Genomic DNA, 20,171 nt, shown 5'->3' on the forward strand with positions numbered 1-20,171 from the left:
CCCGAAGGCAGGCAGGGAAAGTGAGGAGAGTGCGACCCAAGAGACGCCGCATAAAAAGCCAAACTTGTGGCGACAGTGTAGAAACCAGAGCAGCATAGGCAGCAAGGCAGTAAGGCCGTAGACCAGATCGCAACAGCAACAGAGGCATGCAGAGACCGTAAGCACCCACATATACTGCCCTACAAATAAAAGTTGCTGCATGACCTTCCCTGGTGATAGTGAGCCCGGGGATAAGACTGACATCATTGTCATGCACCATACCTACAGAGATAGAGGTGAGACTGAGCGGAGAGTCTGAGTGGTCCACGCGGGCCTGAAAAGCCCAGAAAGCCTGGAAAGACACCAGCTGTCAATAGGGTGAACGCTGAATAGCAGCCAAGAGCAAAACCTTTGACTTTAGCCAGATCAGCGGACTCGGCGTGCGCACCAAAAAGAAATCTATGTGAGCTGCAGGATAACACGTGTGTGGCTGGATCTGCTCGCCACACTCACTATCTAGGTGTTCGTAAGAAGGGCAGGTGTGTGGGTTTGTGGCAGATAGAATGAAAACTCACAGACACGCACAGACAGCAACAGCAGAGGGACGATATGGGTGAAGCTGACAAGCAGCAACCAACCCTCTCATTCGAATCGCGTCGCACCACCAAGGCCCCATCACAGGAGCAGCAGGATCCCCCACTCGAGATAGCGGAGGGGAATGGCTACACACTGGAAAAAACACTGCAGGCCATGCAGCAGAGTTTACTGACCATAGACGGCAAAATTGAGGACCTCAATTTAAGAATGGACTACATAAAGTAAACTGGACAAACATGGCGCCCGTATCCAAGAAGTGGAACTGCGCATTTCAATGGCGGAAGATGGGCTGACAACGGTAACCGACAAGTGCGCAGGCATGGAAAAGATCTTATCACCTATCCAAGCTAACAATGAGGACTTGGAGGCCCGTTCCCAAAGAAAGAATCTACGTATTACTGGGGTACCGGAATTAACGAATACGGGCAAGTTGGAACATTATGTGGAAACCATGCTCAGGGAAATGCGGGTGCTGAACTCTTCTCTCCAATGCCGATAGTGAAACACGCACATAGAACTCTTTCCCCTCACCCTATACCGGGGCGTCACCGTGACCAATCATCGCTAGGATTTTAAACTATAGGGACCGTGACAAGGCTCTGCGACTAGCACGAGAGAGTGGGAACATGACATATCAAGGTAACCAGATAGCACTGTACCAAAATTTCACCGCAGCGGTCCAGGCAGCACGCCGCGAATTCCAACAAGTGAAACAGAAACTACAGGACATGAAGCTGTCGTATGCTATGCTTTACCCGGCCCGACTGAGGATACAGCAAGACGGACAATCACAAATCTTTGCAACCCCAAAAGACCAAATGGCGTACATTAAATAGATAGAACGGGTGGAAAGAGCCCAAACGTGCAAGGACAATGATCGAGATACTGATTAGTGTTGGCACGCGACTGGATGCTGGAGTCCAGAATACCATTCTAGGCGAGCTGATATGAGCCCGTTGTAAAAGAGTTCAAGTGAAGAGAGCCCTGCACCTCGGAAAGTATGCAATACAATACACGGACACGCTGCATTTGAATCTGCCATGCCTCTCTTGAACTGTACCACAGAGGGGCATGCATGAACTGTAACTAACTACTATGTGCGGAAGAGGAATACAAGCAGAAGAGCAGGACTGAGATAAGTAGTATAGATACTGTGATTACAAGCTGGCATATATAACCCCCCCCTCAACCTAGTGGGGGTTGTGGGTACCTAGTGACCACCTAGAGGGAATGCCCCACAGCTTTATACTTTCTTTAAATTATGTAAACAATACGGACCCATGTAATGTCTGTCAGGGAAAGTCTCTGGTGAGTTTGGGTTGCCGAGGTGGGTGGGTGTTAGGGCAAGGGATGTTTCTGTTATACTATGGGCAATGCCAGTGCTTGCAAATGCAATTGGACTGTGCTATTTCACCAGAAGAGGATTGTTGATGCACAAATACACATCAGGGAATGGGTAGCACAGCCAGAGTGGTAGCAGGGACCATCTCTTGGGTGACCTAGAACGTTCGGGAGCTATACAACCCGAAGAAAACTAGGCAAGTGTTAGCATATCTGGATCGCCACAATATACAGATCACACTACTCCAAGAGACACACATTTAACACGCCATCCGAAGCTCGAGTAGCATCACGATGGGCAGGGGTTAAAATTGCAGCCTCATACTCTTCATACTCTAGAGGTGTGATGATCCTTATCAAACAGCAGATACCATTCCTGGTCAAGCGAGTAATAACAGATGAGCAGGGAGGGTATATAATACTACAGGGGACACTATATAAAAAGCAAATAACAATAGTCAATGTATTTGGCCTGAATGTAGATGACTTAGAATTTTTCATGAATATCTGGCATCATATACATACACTGTAGCCATCAACAGTTATATGGAGAGGAGACTTTAAAATGACCTTAACTCCGCAGGAAGACCGCTCAATCAACGTTAGTAGCATCAGGTGGTCGCCCGACCACACTGCAACATGAGGGAATGTGGGAATATGGTCTTCTAGATGTATGGAGGGTAAGGAATCCAGATGGCAGGGAAGGAATGTATCACTCATACATCAACGACTCTTGGTCCAGACTGGACTTTTGGTTGTGCACTAAGGATGTAAATGCATGTGTCAGAAGTGTCAAACATCTCCCAAAGTCACTCTCTGATCACGCACCGGTCCAACTGGTGATGGATATCCCAGGGCTGTGGAGTGACCACAATTACAATGCAGGCTGCAGGCGTCTGCCTTACTGGATCAGGTGTTCTGTGAGGAGATATGTGAAGCTATAGCGCAGTACTTTGATATTAATGTGGGTTTAGTGGACAGTGCTATGTGAGACATTTAAATTAACAATCCGCAGGTAGTGTATGGGACTCAGTCTGAGGTACTCAAATCCCTTCATAAACGCATGAAATCCCTAGGATCAAAACTCTCAAGCTTGGAGAGACTGTATGACAGTTCCCCTGTTCCTAGTATACCGGCTCAAATACGCGCCGGAGTGACTGAATACAAAGAGACGGCAGAACAGGAACTGAGGCATATTTCACGAAGGTGGACAGAGAGAAGTTATGGAGAGGGAGGTAGGCCGGGTCGCACATTAGCAAGAAAAATAGCCAAACCCTGGGCGAGGAACCACATGATGGAGGTAGTAACAGACAAAGGGGTTAACCATTATGACACGCAGAACATACTGAACACTTTTAAGTACTATGAGGATATGTATGCAGATCGACCCTCCGCCATGGACGAGGAAACGCAAAGCTATCAAGAGGTCATTGCACCGGTGTGGCTCTCTCAGGGGCAGAGGGAATTTCTGTCACAACCACTTACCATAGATGAGATCAAGGAAGCAACAACTAAACTCCCAAATGGCAAGGCCGCTGGAAATTATGGCTTACCAGGAGAATTCTATCAAGAATACGCTCAGGAATTAGCTCTGTATCTTATTGCACTATATGAAGAAGCGTATCAAAAGCAGGTCTTACTGCAGTCACTACGTGAAGCTCTATGGTCACGTTATGGAAGCCTGACAAGCCAACTCAGCCTTGTGACTCTTATCGGCCGTTATCTCTTATACATACAGACGCTAAAATCCTCTCAATCGCTTTGGTGTCAAGACTTAAACTCCTCCTGCCGGTCATGATTCTTCTAGACCAAACGGGCTTTCTGGCAGATCGCTCCACTGCACATAACTTGCGAACCCTATTTGCGCTTCTTCACAACTTAGATCAGAAGATGCCCGCGGCGGCGGTTCTACTGGATGCCGCCAAGGCGTTTGATTCCATTCGATGGTGCTTCTTATTCACAATACTCTATAGAATGGGTGCCCCTGGGGTATTTATGTGCTGGATAAAATTATTAGACACCAAGCCAGCGGCCAGAGTACGAATTAATGGGCACACATCAGAAGCCTTCGCAATCTGCAGGGCAACAAGGCAGGGATGCCCGCTGTCCCCTCTCCTGTTTACCATTGCACTGGAACCTCTGGCGTGTATACTGAGACAGCAACATGCGGACACCGCTCTGTGATTTTGCCAACGCCCCTTGGCCATCTGGCTGTATGTGGATGATATGGTTTTATATGTAAGGGACCCTGGGCTTAATCTGAAAAGACTAATCAGCGAATATATCCAATATGAAAGACACTCAGGGCTGGAGATAAACTGGTCCAAGTCAATTATACTCCCCTTAACTGAGTGCACGCCACCAACGCCACTGGAGTTTCCTCTAGATTGGAGTGAGGAGCCAATAAAGTATCTAGGTATATGGATCCACAAGGACCCAAGTCTGATCATTCATTACAACTATGGCAGGGTGATAACCAGACTTGAAGAGCAAATATTGCGCTGTATACGGCTACCGGTGTCACTGGCAGAAAGAATAGCGATAATAAAAATGATAATATGTCTGAAATTCCTCTACCTGTTTGCGAACATTCCAATATGCTACCCAGAACCATTTTCCCAACAGTGCACACACATCTGATTAGACTAACATGCAGGTAAACAACCTCGATTAAAACGGGACAAGTTACCACTACCATTTACAAAGGGCAGCTTTACTGTACCGGACCTTAAACTATATTACCTATGTGTGCAGGTGCAATTTGCACTTTATTGGCTAAAAGCCCCTAGATACCTACCACACATAGCAATCGAAGCAGACGCACCACAACCTGTGCCACTAAAGGCGCTGATCCCACATGACCATATGGAAGTGTCAAAAGATGAAATTAACACTGTACACTGCTCCACAATGGCTTGGCAAGCTTTGGGACGCAGAGCACAGATATCACCATGATATGCACCTGCGCTGCCACTCACACATCATCCGAAGATTTCAGTATCATCGGAGGTGGGATCAATGGCTGTCTTAGATGCAGTAGAGATTCACACACTTGGAGATATGTACAGGGACGGAAAGTTCATAATGTTAACTGCTATACATGATGAGGGTGACCGACCGTCCATTCTCGCCTTCATATATTACAGACTTAGGGCTGCACTCTCCACCTTGTACCTGCAATTTCCAATGGAACCACAAAAGCTCGGAGCGCTGCAGCTGCTGTTCGCGACTGACACGCGAAAACACTTAGTCACACGACTATATATTGTATCCCAGACAGACACTCCCATTATTCAAGATACCTCGCTCGCAAAGTGGAACAAAATACTTTCCACACCGCTTACACTGGAGGACTTGAGTACATGCTGCGTACTCACAGGGCAACTTAACGACAAACTGTAACCTAAGGATTATAAACTTCAAGTTTTTGCACCATGTGTATTACACCCCACTCCAACTACACAGATATGTCCTAAGGGAGAATGCAAACTGTAATAGATGCAAGGCGATAGCCGCAGATTTCATTCACTTAGCATGAGGCTGCATGAAAGTGAACCAATACTGAATACAAGTTACCCATACAGTCGCCGAAATAACGGGAGAAGTAATAGAATTATTGCCAGCAACATGTGTTCTGAGTCTGACCAAGGGCACTACACCTGCCAACTGCAAGCTGACAGCACTAGCTCTCTTGCTGGCGAAAAGGAGGGTGTCAATCCACTGGGGTGGAAAAGGAAGCTCTAAACATGAAAACTGGCTACTTGACCTGGTATATTGCCGAGATCAGTTGTTATGATATGCGGATGTACTTCCTATGGCATCGAGACCAAAGGACATTTGGGAGCCCCTCTCCACATATCTACAACGTCAACAGCCTGGCTAGAAATTGAAAGTTATGTGACTCACCCCAAGGAATGCAATCATCCCCTCTTATCATGCACACCTGCAGGATGTATCAGTCTATGTGCTTGTGATAAGATATTGTCAATGTATACATGGCATTTGTTTGTATGTTATGTTATGCAATATTTGAAAATAAAAAAAATTAAAATAAAATTAAAAAAATTATAGAAAATAAATCTTTACAATTTTGTTTGTCCTGCTGGGCACGTTTTTGCCAGGCATACGCCTTCTATTTGCAGGCTACTAAAAGTTAAAAAGAACAAAATAGTATCACAATCACGTCGGGAGCATGGGACGGGCATTGATTAAGTTGAATCAATCTGTACTTGGTCCCTGCTCCATCAAGAGGAACGGAAATTATGTTGGGCCTGCCTTGACGAATTACAAGACTCTAAACAAGAGTGCCACACAAGCAAAAAAATGGTAAGCTATGGGCGAGCTCCAATCCCTTTTTGTTAACAACAGTGTCTCGCAAGTGAGACGCATGCGCTAACTCATTCCCCACTCCCCTTATGAAATGCGACCCTGGGGCCTATAATGGCTTGGGGAGGGGGCCGCACACTGCTACCCTAATGAAACACGTCCCGGGGGTGGGCTCCTCAAGGTGTATAAATGGCCGCCATTTTCGATTTTTTTCTGCAATCCTACAGGAGTCTCATTGGATTGCGGCAAAAAATGCTGATTTATTTTGCATTTTGGTCCCCGGGGGTCCCTCCCCATGGGGCTTAGGGGGGCTGGGTGTCCCTACCCTGCCCCTTTATATATATATTTTTTTTACTTCAGGACAGGGGCTAAGTCCTTGAGTCCTGTAATGGCTGCCAGCAACATTTTTCTCATGTAGCTGGCAGCCAATCAGAGCGTTCGCTCCTGCTGGAGTCTGACTCCCGCAAGAGTGAGATGACCCATGGGAAAAATATCTCCCTGAGCAAATCAGAGCACTCTAATTTTAAACTGGCGCTCCTGGAAGACTCTCTTTAGCCTCTTGGGGACCTAGCTGACCAGACATACAATTATTTTAAACTTAATTTCTCGAAACCTACACCATGGATATACACCAAATCATAAAAAGAACGATCTGTGGACCAAGATCTAGCTTCCTGCCAAATTTGGTGTCATTCTGTTAAGCAGTTTTTGCTGTAGAGCTTGCTAAAGAAGCCCATGGAGAATGCATGGGCATTTTGTGTTTTGGGACTCCACTTTTTTCTCGGGCCCCATTTGATGGATCACCCGGATACTTTTATTATTCTCACCTTTACTCAAATTATGAAACCCTTTGTGGTCAAGTGACTTGCAGGTGCTCTGGAGCCCAACGAGCTTCTTGACTGAATCCAGTTCGACTTTCCGATTGGACATAGGACTTAAGCCACCATGGCAGTGGCTCTTGCTTCCTATTTGACACCTGAGTTTTTTTCCGCTCTGCTGGCTACCTGCTGCTTGACCTGTCAACAGTCTTTGACACAGGTGACAGTGTATCTGTATCAATTATCTTCGAATGGTCACCTTGGCAGACACGGCTCTGGACTGTTTCATTTTCTTCTTCCAAGAATACACACAAACCATTTCCTTGCCTCTGTTTCATTCCAAAGAAGAGCCAGTTAGATGCGGAGTCCCACAGGAACCACTCCTTCCACCATCCTTTCCTACACCTATATAATGCCTCCTGGGGAGTTGATTAAGAGCGATGGTTTCCAAGTGCTGTTATATGGTGTTGACTCGCAGATTCTCATCGAGTTCAATAAATGCACCTCAAATGTGACTTTACACCTCACAACATATCTGACAGCTCTACAAGACAGGATGGCTTCCTATTTTCTTAAACTTAATGGCAACAGGAATGAAATTCTTATCACTTTGTCCCTCCTCTGAGATAATTCTTCTGACACTTACTTAAGCAGTAAAGAACTTTGGGAATGGCGAGACCAAGGCCTGTCTCTTAATGCATAGATTAAAAAAGGTTGAGCTGCACGTTGTCTAGTGCTCAGAACCCTGAAGAAAACTGTTCCTTTTCTACCTCATGAGAACTGGGTTAAACTGATAAGATCAATGATTCTGTTACGTCTAGATTATGGCGATGCAATTTTTGTAGGTGTCCAGAACATTCGATTGGCAGATTTCAGAGACTTCAGAATATGGCAGTGCATCTGGCCTACGGCAATCCGATAATGTCTCTGGGTTGCTTTGCTCTCTTCAGAGGCTTGCCTTTTAGATATAGATTCATCTTAAAGTCGTTTGTTTGATACACAGTTTTTTTCCACAACATGGACTATGAGTCGCTTTCTTCCTTGCTTTAACCTTAAACTCCTCCAGGTCTCTCAGAACAGGGTTCCGCTCGCCACTCGTAGTCCTCCGCCACTGCAGGATCCGTTGTGGGAAGAGGTCTTTCAGGATCCTTGGGCCTAAACCCTGGAATGACCTTCACGCCTACCAGTGTCGGACCAACTTCACCTTCTGTTTCGTAAATAGCTGATTTGTCAATGATTTCCTGGTGTCCCACCTAGTCTTCGGTCTCTGCTAGTTTGTTTGTGTCTTTTTCCTAGCATCAATATTCCTATAACTGAATGTCGCATTTTAGAAATGAATACATTTAAATAAACGTTCTAAAATAGGTGGCTTGATATGCATTGGCGAAACCTTCTGCAGCAGCCTTTTAAGAGAGACTGGGAAGGCTCGGCTCAAAACAATGCCCAGGCACCCTCAGGCCCATCTACTGCACCCATAGCCCTCATTCCCTTGATGCAAAACACATAGTTGTACATTGTTCAGCTGGTGGGGACTTTGAACGCAGTAAAGCCACTGCTAGCTAAACATATGGAGCAAATAACGAGTTGTAGTGGGAATATTATTTTTAACAAATGCACCATTACCTGTGTTTCTTGATCAAGACGCATTCACCTCCATCCTGAGGGTCTAGGTTATAAATGTAGAGATGTCCATCAGATGATGCAACCAAAACACGTGGCAACTTCTGAATCCTAAAGGGAAGTGGAGATGCAAAGTGGTGACTTTAAAGCGTGTTGAGTGGTAATTAAGGTATACTTCTTGTACACACTCCTGCTGCAGACTGGAACCTGCGATGTACACATCTGAATGCTTGTGGGTTGACTCCTCATTCGTCACTCAATCACATGTATTTGTGAATTAACATTGAGTTGTTATTTCACTGCAACAACGTTCTCCAGCGTTGCCATGTTCTCCAGGTTCACATGCAGGGTATAATGCACCAAGGTGCGAGAGGCAGAACTTTGGAACACTTTAGAATAAATATTGGATGGGCCATCACTATTATTGGGGCTGACTCAGCACCCATTATTTTAGGTTTTGGACTAAGGGAAGGCTACATCTGAACAAAGAGAAGACTACCATGTTGAAATTAGTGGCTACATGTATGAACAACGTGCACTAGTGTTGGCTCTACTATAGATGACCATATTCAGTATAGTGAAAATCAGTGGGAATGTATGTGGTGCTTTGTTCTGGGGCATATAGTGCTGACAGTGCAACGCCTAGGGAAAAGGTGAAACAAGTAAAAGAGAGCTAAAGAGAAGAAGGTGTGTTGAGGACTGAGACTGAATGTTATCAAGTGCTGTTTGTGCCCCGTTCCAGATACAGACATTGAATACTTACATGTTGCGGTCCTTGTGATATGATTCAGTCTGAGTAGCACCTGTCCTGAAGAGACACGCAGACTTTATGCCTTATTTGTCAAAACATTGTCTAATGTTTCATAAGACTGACTTCTTGAACTAGAGGGCGTAAAGTGAGCTGAGGATGAGTGATGCAATATGTGGGGTCAGAAGCAGTGAACATGAGAGGACATTTGTTGAACATTTACTCAGTTTATCTGCATAGAAAAGGGGGCGTTTTACCAGACGCGCTGCAGGGCAGCCTCTCTGCTCGAGAATGTCCCCTGGGATGGCTGACAAGGTGTTTGGTAGCAAAGGCCAGAAACCACTTTGCAACACATGTTTAGAAGTGCAGAGGAAAAGCCTGCTGCTTACACCTTTTAGGTGATCGGGCATATTTAGTTCTCTCAATGTTAAACCTGAGGTCTTTTGGAATCAGTAGCTGGAATGATTGTTCCAGTGGAGCAGATACATTGGAAAAAGAAAGCTTGGAGGGAAATAGTTGATTTAAATGAAATCCAGAAACAATCTTATGAAGAAACCTAAGCTGCGTACTAGAGGCATGTCTGCATGAAAAATAAGGAAAAGATCAGCAGTGCATGGATTGCAATAAATTGTATATTAGGATTTACAGTTACAAGGAAAGCACTGTTTCAGGAAGAATCTGAACTTCTCCAATCGCAAACACAGCCTAAGCAGGCCAATGGCAGATGCTTGGCTGTGTTAAATCCCCTAAGAACGCTTGTTCACTTCAGGGCAGTTTCACTGCAGGTGCTCATGTTTCTCTTAATTTGTAGCTGTAAATATAAATGTGTTTTAAGGGTGTGTTGTGCAGGGCACCTTCTTTGCTGCTGCTCCTCTGTCCCTGTAAATAAATGTTACCCATTCACAGGTTCTTCTGTGCAGCGCTCGTCCGCCTGGAACATCTCAAGATATTTTAGTCTGCTCCTGGCTTTAGGGACGGGCATGGAAGTCCATAAAGTGATCATGGGGAGAAGATCTGTGCCTTGGTACGGGTTTGACCACTCCGCGTGTAATGTGGCTCTTCACGGCCAATGGGCTCATGCAGGTTTGCGTAAAGGTAGTCCATCCTAAGTTACGATGTGCCTGTGATGTGGCGGGTGGAAAATTCCTTGGTTAACCTGCGCTAATTGACCCCTTATTCACAGACAACCCCCTCTCCCATAGGATAATATAGCTTGAATTCCCTCCTGAGCCCCAAGCCCAGGACTGCAAGAAAGACTGAACTCCTTACACTCACTGGCACGGATACCAGGCAGCACCTGTGCGGGGTGAGGTAGTGTGGGTTAATCATGGGCTTCTGGATATCAGGAAAGGGCTGAAGCCTCATCTCTTCAAGAAACACTCCTCCCACACAACCATGGACGTCATTTAGGGGTCGCTGAGGCGACCCCAGGCATGCGCCTTGTGACCGCCAACTCAAGCATCAGCAGTGGCAAAATCAGTGGCAGGAACAGAAGCGGCTCGTCCTTATGGACGTCGGTGGGGGCTTCACTCACCTTGTTCTGTCTCAATTTTTATTATCCTAATAGTGAATAATATTACATTATTCACTATTAGTTTAATAAAAAATGGAGTACAAATAGATGGAATATGACGTTCCCTAGCAACTGAGGTAAGTCAAAAAATGATTTTAAATGTATGTTTGTTGTGTCCATGCAGTTTTGAATGTTTTTATGTAAGAGAGTGTGTATGAGTGAATGTGTGTGCATGTGTGGGCAGAGTGTGTGTGAATGCGTGTGTATGTATAAGCATATGTATGCGAGTGAAAGTGAAGGTCAAGGGGCATGTGAAGTCACTTCCGCTACCCCAGGTATTTTGGTGAATTGACGTCAATGCACACAGCCCGGTAAATGAGTGTGGATCGTAATATTTGCTGTTGTCCATGTAAAGTTCTTCGTAGTCCTTCGCTAAGTTTGTTCTTCACTGCTTTGCACAACCCCACACCTAGGTACATACACATATTCTTCTGCAGTTTGTGTTGCACTGAATCAGTTTGCTCGAGGAGATGTCACTGCCCTTCTCCCCCACTGAAATCACACTAACAAAGAGCAGAAACGTAGTTAACATACGTGGCTAAAGTGCAGACGTTCTTTTGATCGGAGAAGTTTAATCGAACTGTGGCGAAGGCGCGATCCTGATTCATCATGTCAGAAACTTGGGTCGGGAGGTAGTTGCTGGCCGCCATGAACATCTTACCCATGTATCCTGTCCATGAGGGAGGCTCGTCTAAGTTGCTGAAAACAGAGACATGAAATTAATGATTCATACATCCAGATCGCAAACAGCACTTTAAATCTCTATGCCGCAAAGGCACTTAAAACTGAAATTAGGGAGATGCTCTTAAGAATTTAAAGGAATTTGTAACTTTCTTTTTGCTCACTTACCGTCTGTTAAACATTGGGCATTCGATTCTTTAAAAAGTCGTAAATCGCAACGAGCAGTTCTGCAACGTTTGAGAGGTGAAGATTTACGATATTAAATCCCAGGAGTTTCCAGAGGTGTGCATGGAAACCTGCAGAAGTCACAGGTTTCCAGGAACAACTCTGGGTAAAATTTATAAATTCAATACCTGCCTGCCCAAATATGCAGGTGTATATTTTATTTATTCATGCGAAAAAACTGCTGGGAGAGAGAAAATGGAAATGCTGAAACGTTTGCTTCTTTGTCCACATAGAAAACATTTTACCATTGGAGAAAATCCTTCTCGTACCCCCCTGTAATATCGTGAATCGTGACGCGATACGCTTGGGCGTACGCGTCCGATCACGTGAGGTGAATGAATAAAGGAACGGGACGCACGCACGTACGCCAGTTAGGCGCCGACGGCGAACCCAGTAAAACGTATACCACTGGCTCCGAGTTTCATTGCCCACGAGGCCTCCCAGTCCCTCGACCGGTACCCCCTAACCGAGCTCCCAAGCGGTGTCGGAAGACACCACAAAGCTGGCGACGAGGGTGGGCGTGCCCTTGTTTGTATCTTCCGCGCAGGTGTGGCGGCTGCGTGAGGTTCGTCCTCTGCAGCGCTCGTACCCCTGCGCGATCTGGCCGTGACCTCTCTCGGCATCCGGTGGCAGTTTGGAGCTCCGGAGGGGGGCGCGCGCTGGCACTGCTGGGTGCTGTGGTGTGCATCGCGTGGCCCAGGTCACTGGAGGTGACTGAAACCTGCATTCTGAGGCCCCAGGGGGAAATCTGACACCAGTGCCTCGCACAGGCTCTGCAGAGCACCGGAGAGAGCACGTGGGAAGCCACACACAGCAGCAGCCCTGCCCAGCCAACTGTGAGTACCTGAGGGGGATTGCTAGAGACCCCAAGGAAGAGGAGGTTCATCTGCTCACGCGAGGGGTACACACCCTGAGGTCCTTTGCTGTAGGCAGCCAGGTGGAGCACACTGGTGGACAAGGGGGTGGAGAAAGAAGGAAGAGCTACCCCAGTGAGTGGCAGGTCTCGCCCGCGCAGAATGACAAGACACCCTGGTTCTTCACAGGTCTCGCCTGGCAGGAGCAAACACGCGCCAGCCATGACAAATATACCCCCAATTGAACCATTCACAGTGGAGGGGTCACCATCCGCAGTGGCGGCCAGATGGAAAGACTGGGAAGACAGGCTACGAATATTCTTTGAGGCTACCAAAGTCCACCGAGACCAAAAGCGTGCCATGATCATTCACCTAGGAGGGAAAGACATTCACAACATCGTCAAGACGCTTGCGGATCCCACGCCCAAAACGCACGTGACCCTAATAGCTGCCCTGAATGAACACTTCGAACCCATGGCTAACCGCGACTACGAGCGGTTCATATTTTGACAAGCGCGCCAGCTGCCGGAAGAGTCGCTGGATAGATTCCATGCCCGCCTCAAGAATCTAGCGGCCGAAGAAATCAGAGGTCAAATTATCCAGGGATGCGCGTCAGCCAAACTGAGAGAGCGGATACTGGAGGAATCAGGCAAGCCGCTGGCGGAAATATTGACGATGGGTCGCACCAAAGAGCTGTCGAAGGCGCGGGCAGCGCACATGGAGGCTGCGCTTCAAGCGCCAGTGAAAGTGGAACCAGTCAATGCGGTATCGGCCAGGCCTAAGCAGAAATGGGACAAGAAAGGGGCAAGATCCCCCGCCACAGAGCAGCCAAAGTCGTGCGGCTACTGCGGGGGACCGCCACATACTGCCGCAGCAGAGTGTCCGGCGAGAGGGAAGAAATGCTCCGGGTGCGGGCGTTTCAATCACTTCAAAAAGGTGTGTCGGCCGAAGAAGTGGTACCGCAAGCCCCGCCTTGTGGTGAACGCGGTCAAAGATGGAGAGTCGGCAGCTAGCGACATGGATGATGATGACGAAGAGGAGAGGGTGGTTCACCGAATCCACATGATAGGCACCACTACGCGCAAGACAAGGCGGCTGCCACAATGCAACATCCGAGTAGGGGCGCAAGACATGACGGCAGTGGTGGATACAGGAGCCAGCATCAACATCATGGCCTCTGCGTTGTACAGCACGATGAGCCCAAAACCGGCCCTGCGCCCGTCCACAATAACCGTGTTTGCATATGGCCAAGAAACACCGCTGAGAGTGCGGGGACGGTTCCGGACAGTCATATTACATGGAACTCAGTCTGTCACCACCAACATCTACATCACTGAGGACAGCCAGGGCATGCTTCTGGGATGCCGAGCGGCAGAAGAGTTGGGAGTAGTAACCTTTGCATTCGGGGTGCATTACAAGTCCATGCAAACTCTGCTGAGTGAGTTCGAAGAGGTGTTCCACGGGATTGGCAGGTTTCGAGGAAAGGAAATTCACCTCCACATAGACCTGACAGTCCAACCGGTTGCCCTCCGACACCGGCGAATAGTGTTCCACCTACGGCCGCTGGTGGAGGAAGAGCTCAAGAAACTCGAAGCGGCTGGAATAATCGAGAAGGTGTCAGGACCCACGCCGTGGGTGTCCCCCATCGTGGTTGCCAGGAAACCTAAGCAGCCCGGCGCAGCCCGGATATGCGTCGACATGCGACTCCCCAACGTCGCAATCAAGAGGGAGCGACACATCACACCCACTATTGACGACCTGATCGGGGAGATGGCTGGTGCTCGGTGGTTTTCGAAACTGGACCTCCGGTCAGGGTACCATCAATTAGTCTTGGACGAAGCCTCCCGAAACATCACGACGTTCTCCACCCATGTGGGGCTCAGGCGGTACACTCGACTGAGCTTCGGAGTGTCAAGCGCCGCCGAGGTGTTCCAGAACGTGATACAAGAGCTCATAGCCGGAATTCCAGGGGCGATCAATGTCAGTGACGACATTATGGTTCATGCGAAGACGGTCCAAGAACACAATGAGCGTCTGCTCCAAGTATTGCGCCGGATCCAGGAAGCTGGCCTAACACTGCATCGAGAGAAGTGCGAGTTCCTGTGTGAGAAGCTGCAATTCTTCGGGTACACATTTTCCGCAGAAGGGGTGAACCCAGATCCCGAGAAGGTGAGGGATATCAAGGACGCAACCGCTCCCACCAATGTCACGGAGGTTCGAAGCTTTCTAGGGATGGTCAACTACTGTGGAAGATTCATCCAGGACTTGGCCAACCTGACAGCCCCCTTGAGAGAACTGACCAAAGACTCCACACCGTGGACATGGGGAAGCGAGCAGGCTCAAGCCTTCGAAACGGTCAAGAAGTCATTGTCAGAGGCCACGACACTCGCATTCTTTGACCCCGCAAAACTAACGCTCATTGCTGTGGATGCTGGTTCAGTTGGACTGGGTGCCGTTCTCTTGCAAAGAAACACACCCCAAGATGAGTGGAGCCCCGTAGCCTTCGCGAGCAGATCGTTAACTGAGACCGAGCAAAGGTACTCACAAATAGAAAAGGAAGCCATCGCCATTCACTGGGGCTGTCGGCATTTCCACCTGTACGTGTACGGAAAGCCGTTCGTGGTTGCCACCGACCACAAGCCACTAGTATCACTGTTCTCCGGAACTTCAACGAAACCTCCACCACGAATTGAAAAGTGGATGCTGCAGTTGCAAAACTACAACTGCAAGATAGAGTACCAACCAGGATCCCGGAATCCTGCAGATTACCTCTCGCGCCATCCTCGGAAAGCCACTCCCCAAGAAATGGAAGAGGCCACCGACACCGAGGAGTATGTACGGTGTGTCACCGCTCGCTCGTGTCCCATACCTCTCTCCATGGTCAGCATTCAGCAAGCCACCAGCCAAGATGAGTGCCTGCAGCGGGCCAAGAGGGCCGTCCAGCAGAACAACTGGCACCGAGCCCGGGAGGAGTGGAAAGGTTTGACAGCGACGGCGCAGCAAATCATGGACAGCCTCTACCATGTCCGGGATGAACTCACCGAGGATACAACCGGATGTCTCCTGAGGGGGCATAGGCTAGTTATCCCGACATCACTGACCCAGCAGATGGTAGATCTAGCCCATGTGGGACATCAAGGTATTGTCAAAACCAAGTCCAGACTTCGCTCAAAAGTCTGGTTTCCCCTGATGGATGATCTCGTGGAGACCACTGTTCGAGCGTGCCACTCGTGTCAGGTCACGGGGGAAGCGCCGCGCCCCGCACCCATCATCATGGAGCCGCGGCCGAGAGTTCCGTGGTCTCAAATTAGTGTGGACTTTGGCAGCCTGCCTGATGGGCGCCACACCCTCGTGGCGATCGACGACCACTCGAAGTACCCGGAAGTGGAAATCCTGTCGGCCCTGAGTGCAAGCGAGGTCATCCCCAAGTTTGAGAAAATCATGGCCACTCATGGGCTAGTGAAGGAGATTCGGCCAGACAACGGGTCACCCTTCCAGAGTCAGGACTTTGCCGCATATCTACAGAGTCTGGGGATCCGTCATAGGCGAGTAACGCCCCGATGGCCGCAGGCCAACGGGGAAGCCGAAAGGTTCATGAGAACCCTTAACAAGGTCATACGCATAGCGCACGACAAGTCTCAGTCCGTGGAACTGGCAATTTTCACGTGTCTCCGGAGCTATCGCCAGACACCCCACACCACCACGGGGGTCGCCCCAGCGCACCTGCTAATGGGAAGAGTAGTCATGGATACCATACCTCACCACCCGGAGTGGCAACCTGAAACCCCCGAGGACAGCGCCATTGACGCCCAGAGACGTACTGACACCCGGCGAAGAGCGGCAACCCCGAACATCAGTCCAGGAGACATGGTGCTTATAAAGGACCGGACCCTCGGAAGCAAGTTTCGACTGAGGTTCCAAAATGAGCCGTGGACAGTGGAGACCGTCAGGGGAACCTGCGTCACTGCCGCCCGGAGAGGGGAAAGGATCACCAGGAATGTTTCCTATTTCAAAAAGTATATTTCACCATCCCCTGTCGACTGTCGGGAGCGGGCTGGTCCCAGTAGCGATCCGGACGGTGTGGAGAGATCTAGGGACGGAAATGCCCTCACCGATGCAGCGCAGGGGCCGGCCCCACCACAGCCGGAGGCTACAGAAGTTCCCCAAGTTCAACAGCCATCGGAAAGGCCCAGCCTGGGCGGACATTCCGAACTCTATAGTCAAAGCGATGGCGAGCCTAGTGGTGACCTGAGAAGAGATCCAGAGAGCGCTCCGCATGTGGAGGCGCCAAGGTACCATCTCCGAAGTAATCCCGAGCCATCCTGCCGCCTTAAGGACTATTTCACGTAAGACTGTTTTAGTTTAATTACGTATCCTGGGCCGGAAAAGAAAATGGGGAATGCGGAGATCTATAGTGCTAAAGTAGAATGGATATAAAATGTTTTGGTTTTTGTGTTGTTGGGGAGGAATGTAATATCGTGAATCGTGACGCGATACGCTTGGGCGTACGCGTCCGATCACGTGAGGTGAATAAAGGAACGGGATGCACGCACGTACGCCAGTTAGGCGCCGGCGGCGGCGAACCCAGTAAAACGTATACCACTGGCTCCGATTTTCATTGCCCACGAGGCCTCCCAGTCCCTCGACCGGTACCCCCAGACCGAGCTCCCAAGCGGTGTCGGAAGACACCACACCCCCCAACAGTTTTGCTGAGTTCCTTTCTCCTGCCCACCCTGGAAAGGGACTTACGCCTGGCCTGCCCTTGTCATGAGAAACATTTTCCAGAGTGAAAGGTGATTAGGATGGAGTGAATACACAGATTCAGGTGTGCTTACGCTCACCCAGGATTCCAGCCCTCAAATGTCCACTCCACGCTGCTCTGCGCACATTTACCCACACTAAAATGTCTGCGACAGTAAACGCCTTCACGAATGCACAACCAGCTTCTGAGATTTCCAGAAGTGGTTCTACACTCATGAAAAAGGTATTTTGGTTTAAACTAAACGTGCACGAATAGCGTCATGAATCCGGACCAGCGTTAATCTCTCAGATTTTATTCTAGAAGCAAACACTGCACCTTTCCGTGCGTCCCTTTTGGTAAAAATAAAATCGACATAATTATAAATGATCAGTAATGTCAAACTCTAAGTTCTGCTGGTTGCTGGCGAGATTACTTAAATAACCGAAGGAACTCGATTTCGCTAGCATTTCATGTTCCTTCCGATTTTAATTTGTTGACGTGAGTGCCACCCTGTGGTCATCTTTAGATATAACTTGTAAATCGATTAAACAGATATACCGCAAAATCATCACTTGTAAACTCAGAACGCAGGGATTTTTTTTAACGCTGGTAAAACGACTGAAGATATTACTACAATTTTGTTGTAAAATGTTTGTTTTGTTGGCAAACAAAGTTGTTCTGCACTAAAAACTAAAAGAACTGAGGATGTTCGAGAGGTAGTGGGAATAATACACAGTAATGCTTGCCCTAAAAGTGATTAAAACAAGCATTGGCATAGCCAATAGGTCTCGCCTTTGGGACATTATAAGTGTTTAGCCATGCAACAGTTGCATAACTAAATTCTTATAAGGTCCCAAAAGCGAGACCTATTGGCTCTGCCAAGCGGCCGTGAAAGTGATCGCAATCAAACATCAAAGCGGCTATGCGGCCGCGAAAGTGAAAGTAATCGTGGTACGGCGCACGCGCCCGCGCACATGCACTGTAGCTCTAGGCTGGCCTGGTAGCACTTTTTGGAGCCCTCTCAATAAGTCTCGCCAGACCAGCGCATGCGCTGGGTCAGGCGAGACCTAAAAAGGGGGTGAGGATTTATTACTACTACATTAAGCGAGTCCCCAACCCACTACTTGTTCTTGCAAAACATCAGTGTTTTGAAGCATTGATATCTCTGCATCGAATAAAACACTTAGGGTCGTGCACTGAGCATTTATAGAGTGATTAACACCGATTAGGCACTTGCGGCCGTAAAATGCTTTTCGCACATGTACTAATTCCATTTTAGGAGCAAGAAAACGTTTTCCGACAACAAAATGGGATTACAAATGGATACTGATTTGTTTTGTTATCTAAAGTGGCACGTTGTAGGAGACTGCTGCACATTTAAGTATGCTATGAATCAATATTTTTGCGACTGATATCCAGCTGCAAAACATAGAAAAAGTTACCTAGACCTCAAAGAAGGCGGTAACCCGGACACAAAAGGAAAGGAATCCACCTAAAGCCCCTTCCCCTTTGTGGATTAAAAAAATAAAACATTTGCTGAGATACAGGCAGTGGTTCACGCGGCCACTGCCAATTCTCAAGAAAACAAACAAACAAAAAACAAAATAACAGAAAGCTTTTCTTTATAACCGCTTTGCTGCTGCTCACATTTCACCACTGTGCGGGTGAATTTTACGCATGGGCAAATCGGACGGCCCCCAGCCGTCTGACGCACATGCCCACCGTTACGTCAGGCGGCCGGGGAATGTCTGACGCACGGAAGAGGTTTTAAACCCAGTCCCTCTCCTTTAAGGAAAATAAGCTACAATTAAAAGAAAAATATCTTTATTTAATTGTGATCACAGACATGGCGGTCTGATGACCCCAGCTGGTTACCGTCCCTGTGATGGCCTCCAGTTGTAGTGAGTTGCAATTTACAACCTATCTCATTATTATTCATAAGGTGGCTCAGATTGTGACCCAATATGAACTGGAATGCTTTTAACTGATCCATTAGTACATAAGTCAGTTCGTAAAATTCTTTACTGGTTGCATGAATACTAGTCACAATTTGCAACCAGTTATTGCAACTACCTATTCATACAACTGGCCCATACCAACGCACACTCCAGTTGCTGCTCTCATTTTTAGGTAAGTCTGAGTGTGGTACAATTGGCCTCATTCCTCTGCATAGCTTTTGAAGAGTTTGATTATTCACATGAGATGAGGAATGAATAACAATATGACAGCAAATAACAACCTAGCCTCACTGTACCCTTGACTTTAATGGGAATGGGACTATGTTACAGCATATAAGAGTCTAATATATGATATATTCAAAGAAAAAAACATAAGCATATGTTTCAAATAAGTTGTGTGTTAAGCACTCACTACTGAGATTTGTGCGTGATCACCGGGTCACAGGTTCAGATCCTGGAATTACCAATTCCGCCTCTCATTCTCCCAAAAAGAATTGAATGAGCACTGGGGCTGATTACGAAGTAATGGAGTACTAAAACATTATGCATAAAATGCTTTGATAAAAATTGCTAAGAACAGGATTTGTTAAAATAACATAAGGCATTACCCCCACTGTGAAAGTCCAGTTTGTTTATTTGCTGCTCATATTTTTTTGTACTATATTAAACATACAACTGAAAAACCTACTTCAAACCCACTAACAACTATA

The 20,171-nt window shown here is 47.7% G+C and overlaps 1 protein-coding gene across 1 annotated transcript in view; it reads right to left on the reverse strand.

The window, feature by feature from the left end:
• Positions 1-20,171, reverse strand: part of WIPI1 (WD repeat domain, phosphoinositide interacting 1) — a 219,374-nt gene that overhangs the window by 48,484 nt on the left and 150,719 nt on the right. Inside the window, exons 9-10 of the mRNA XM_085617301.1 lie at positions 11,537-11,701; positions 8,685-8,792 (exon numbers count right to left, since the gene is read on the reverse strand). Of these exons, the coding sequence (XP_085473427.1) occupies positions 8,685-8,792; positions 11,537-11,701 (273 nt within the window). The remainder of the gene's footprint in view (positions 1-8,684; positions 8,793-11,536; positions 11,702-20,171) is intronic.

Source organism: Triturus cristatus, chromosome 7 (assembly GCF_964204655.1).
Source record: "Triturus cristatus chromosome 7, aTriCri1.1, whole genome shotgun sequence".
Classification (NCBI taxonomy): Eukaryota; Metazoa; Chordata; class Amphibia; order Caudata; family Salamandridae; genus Triturus; species Triturus cristatus.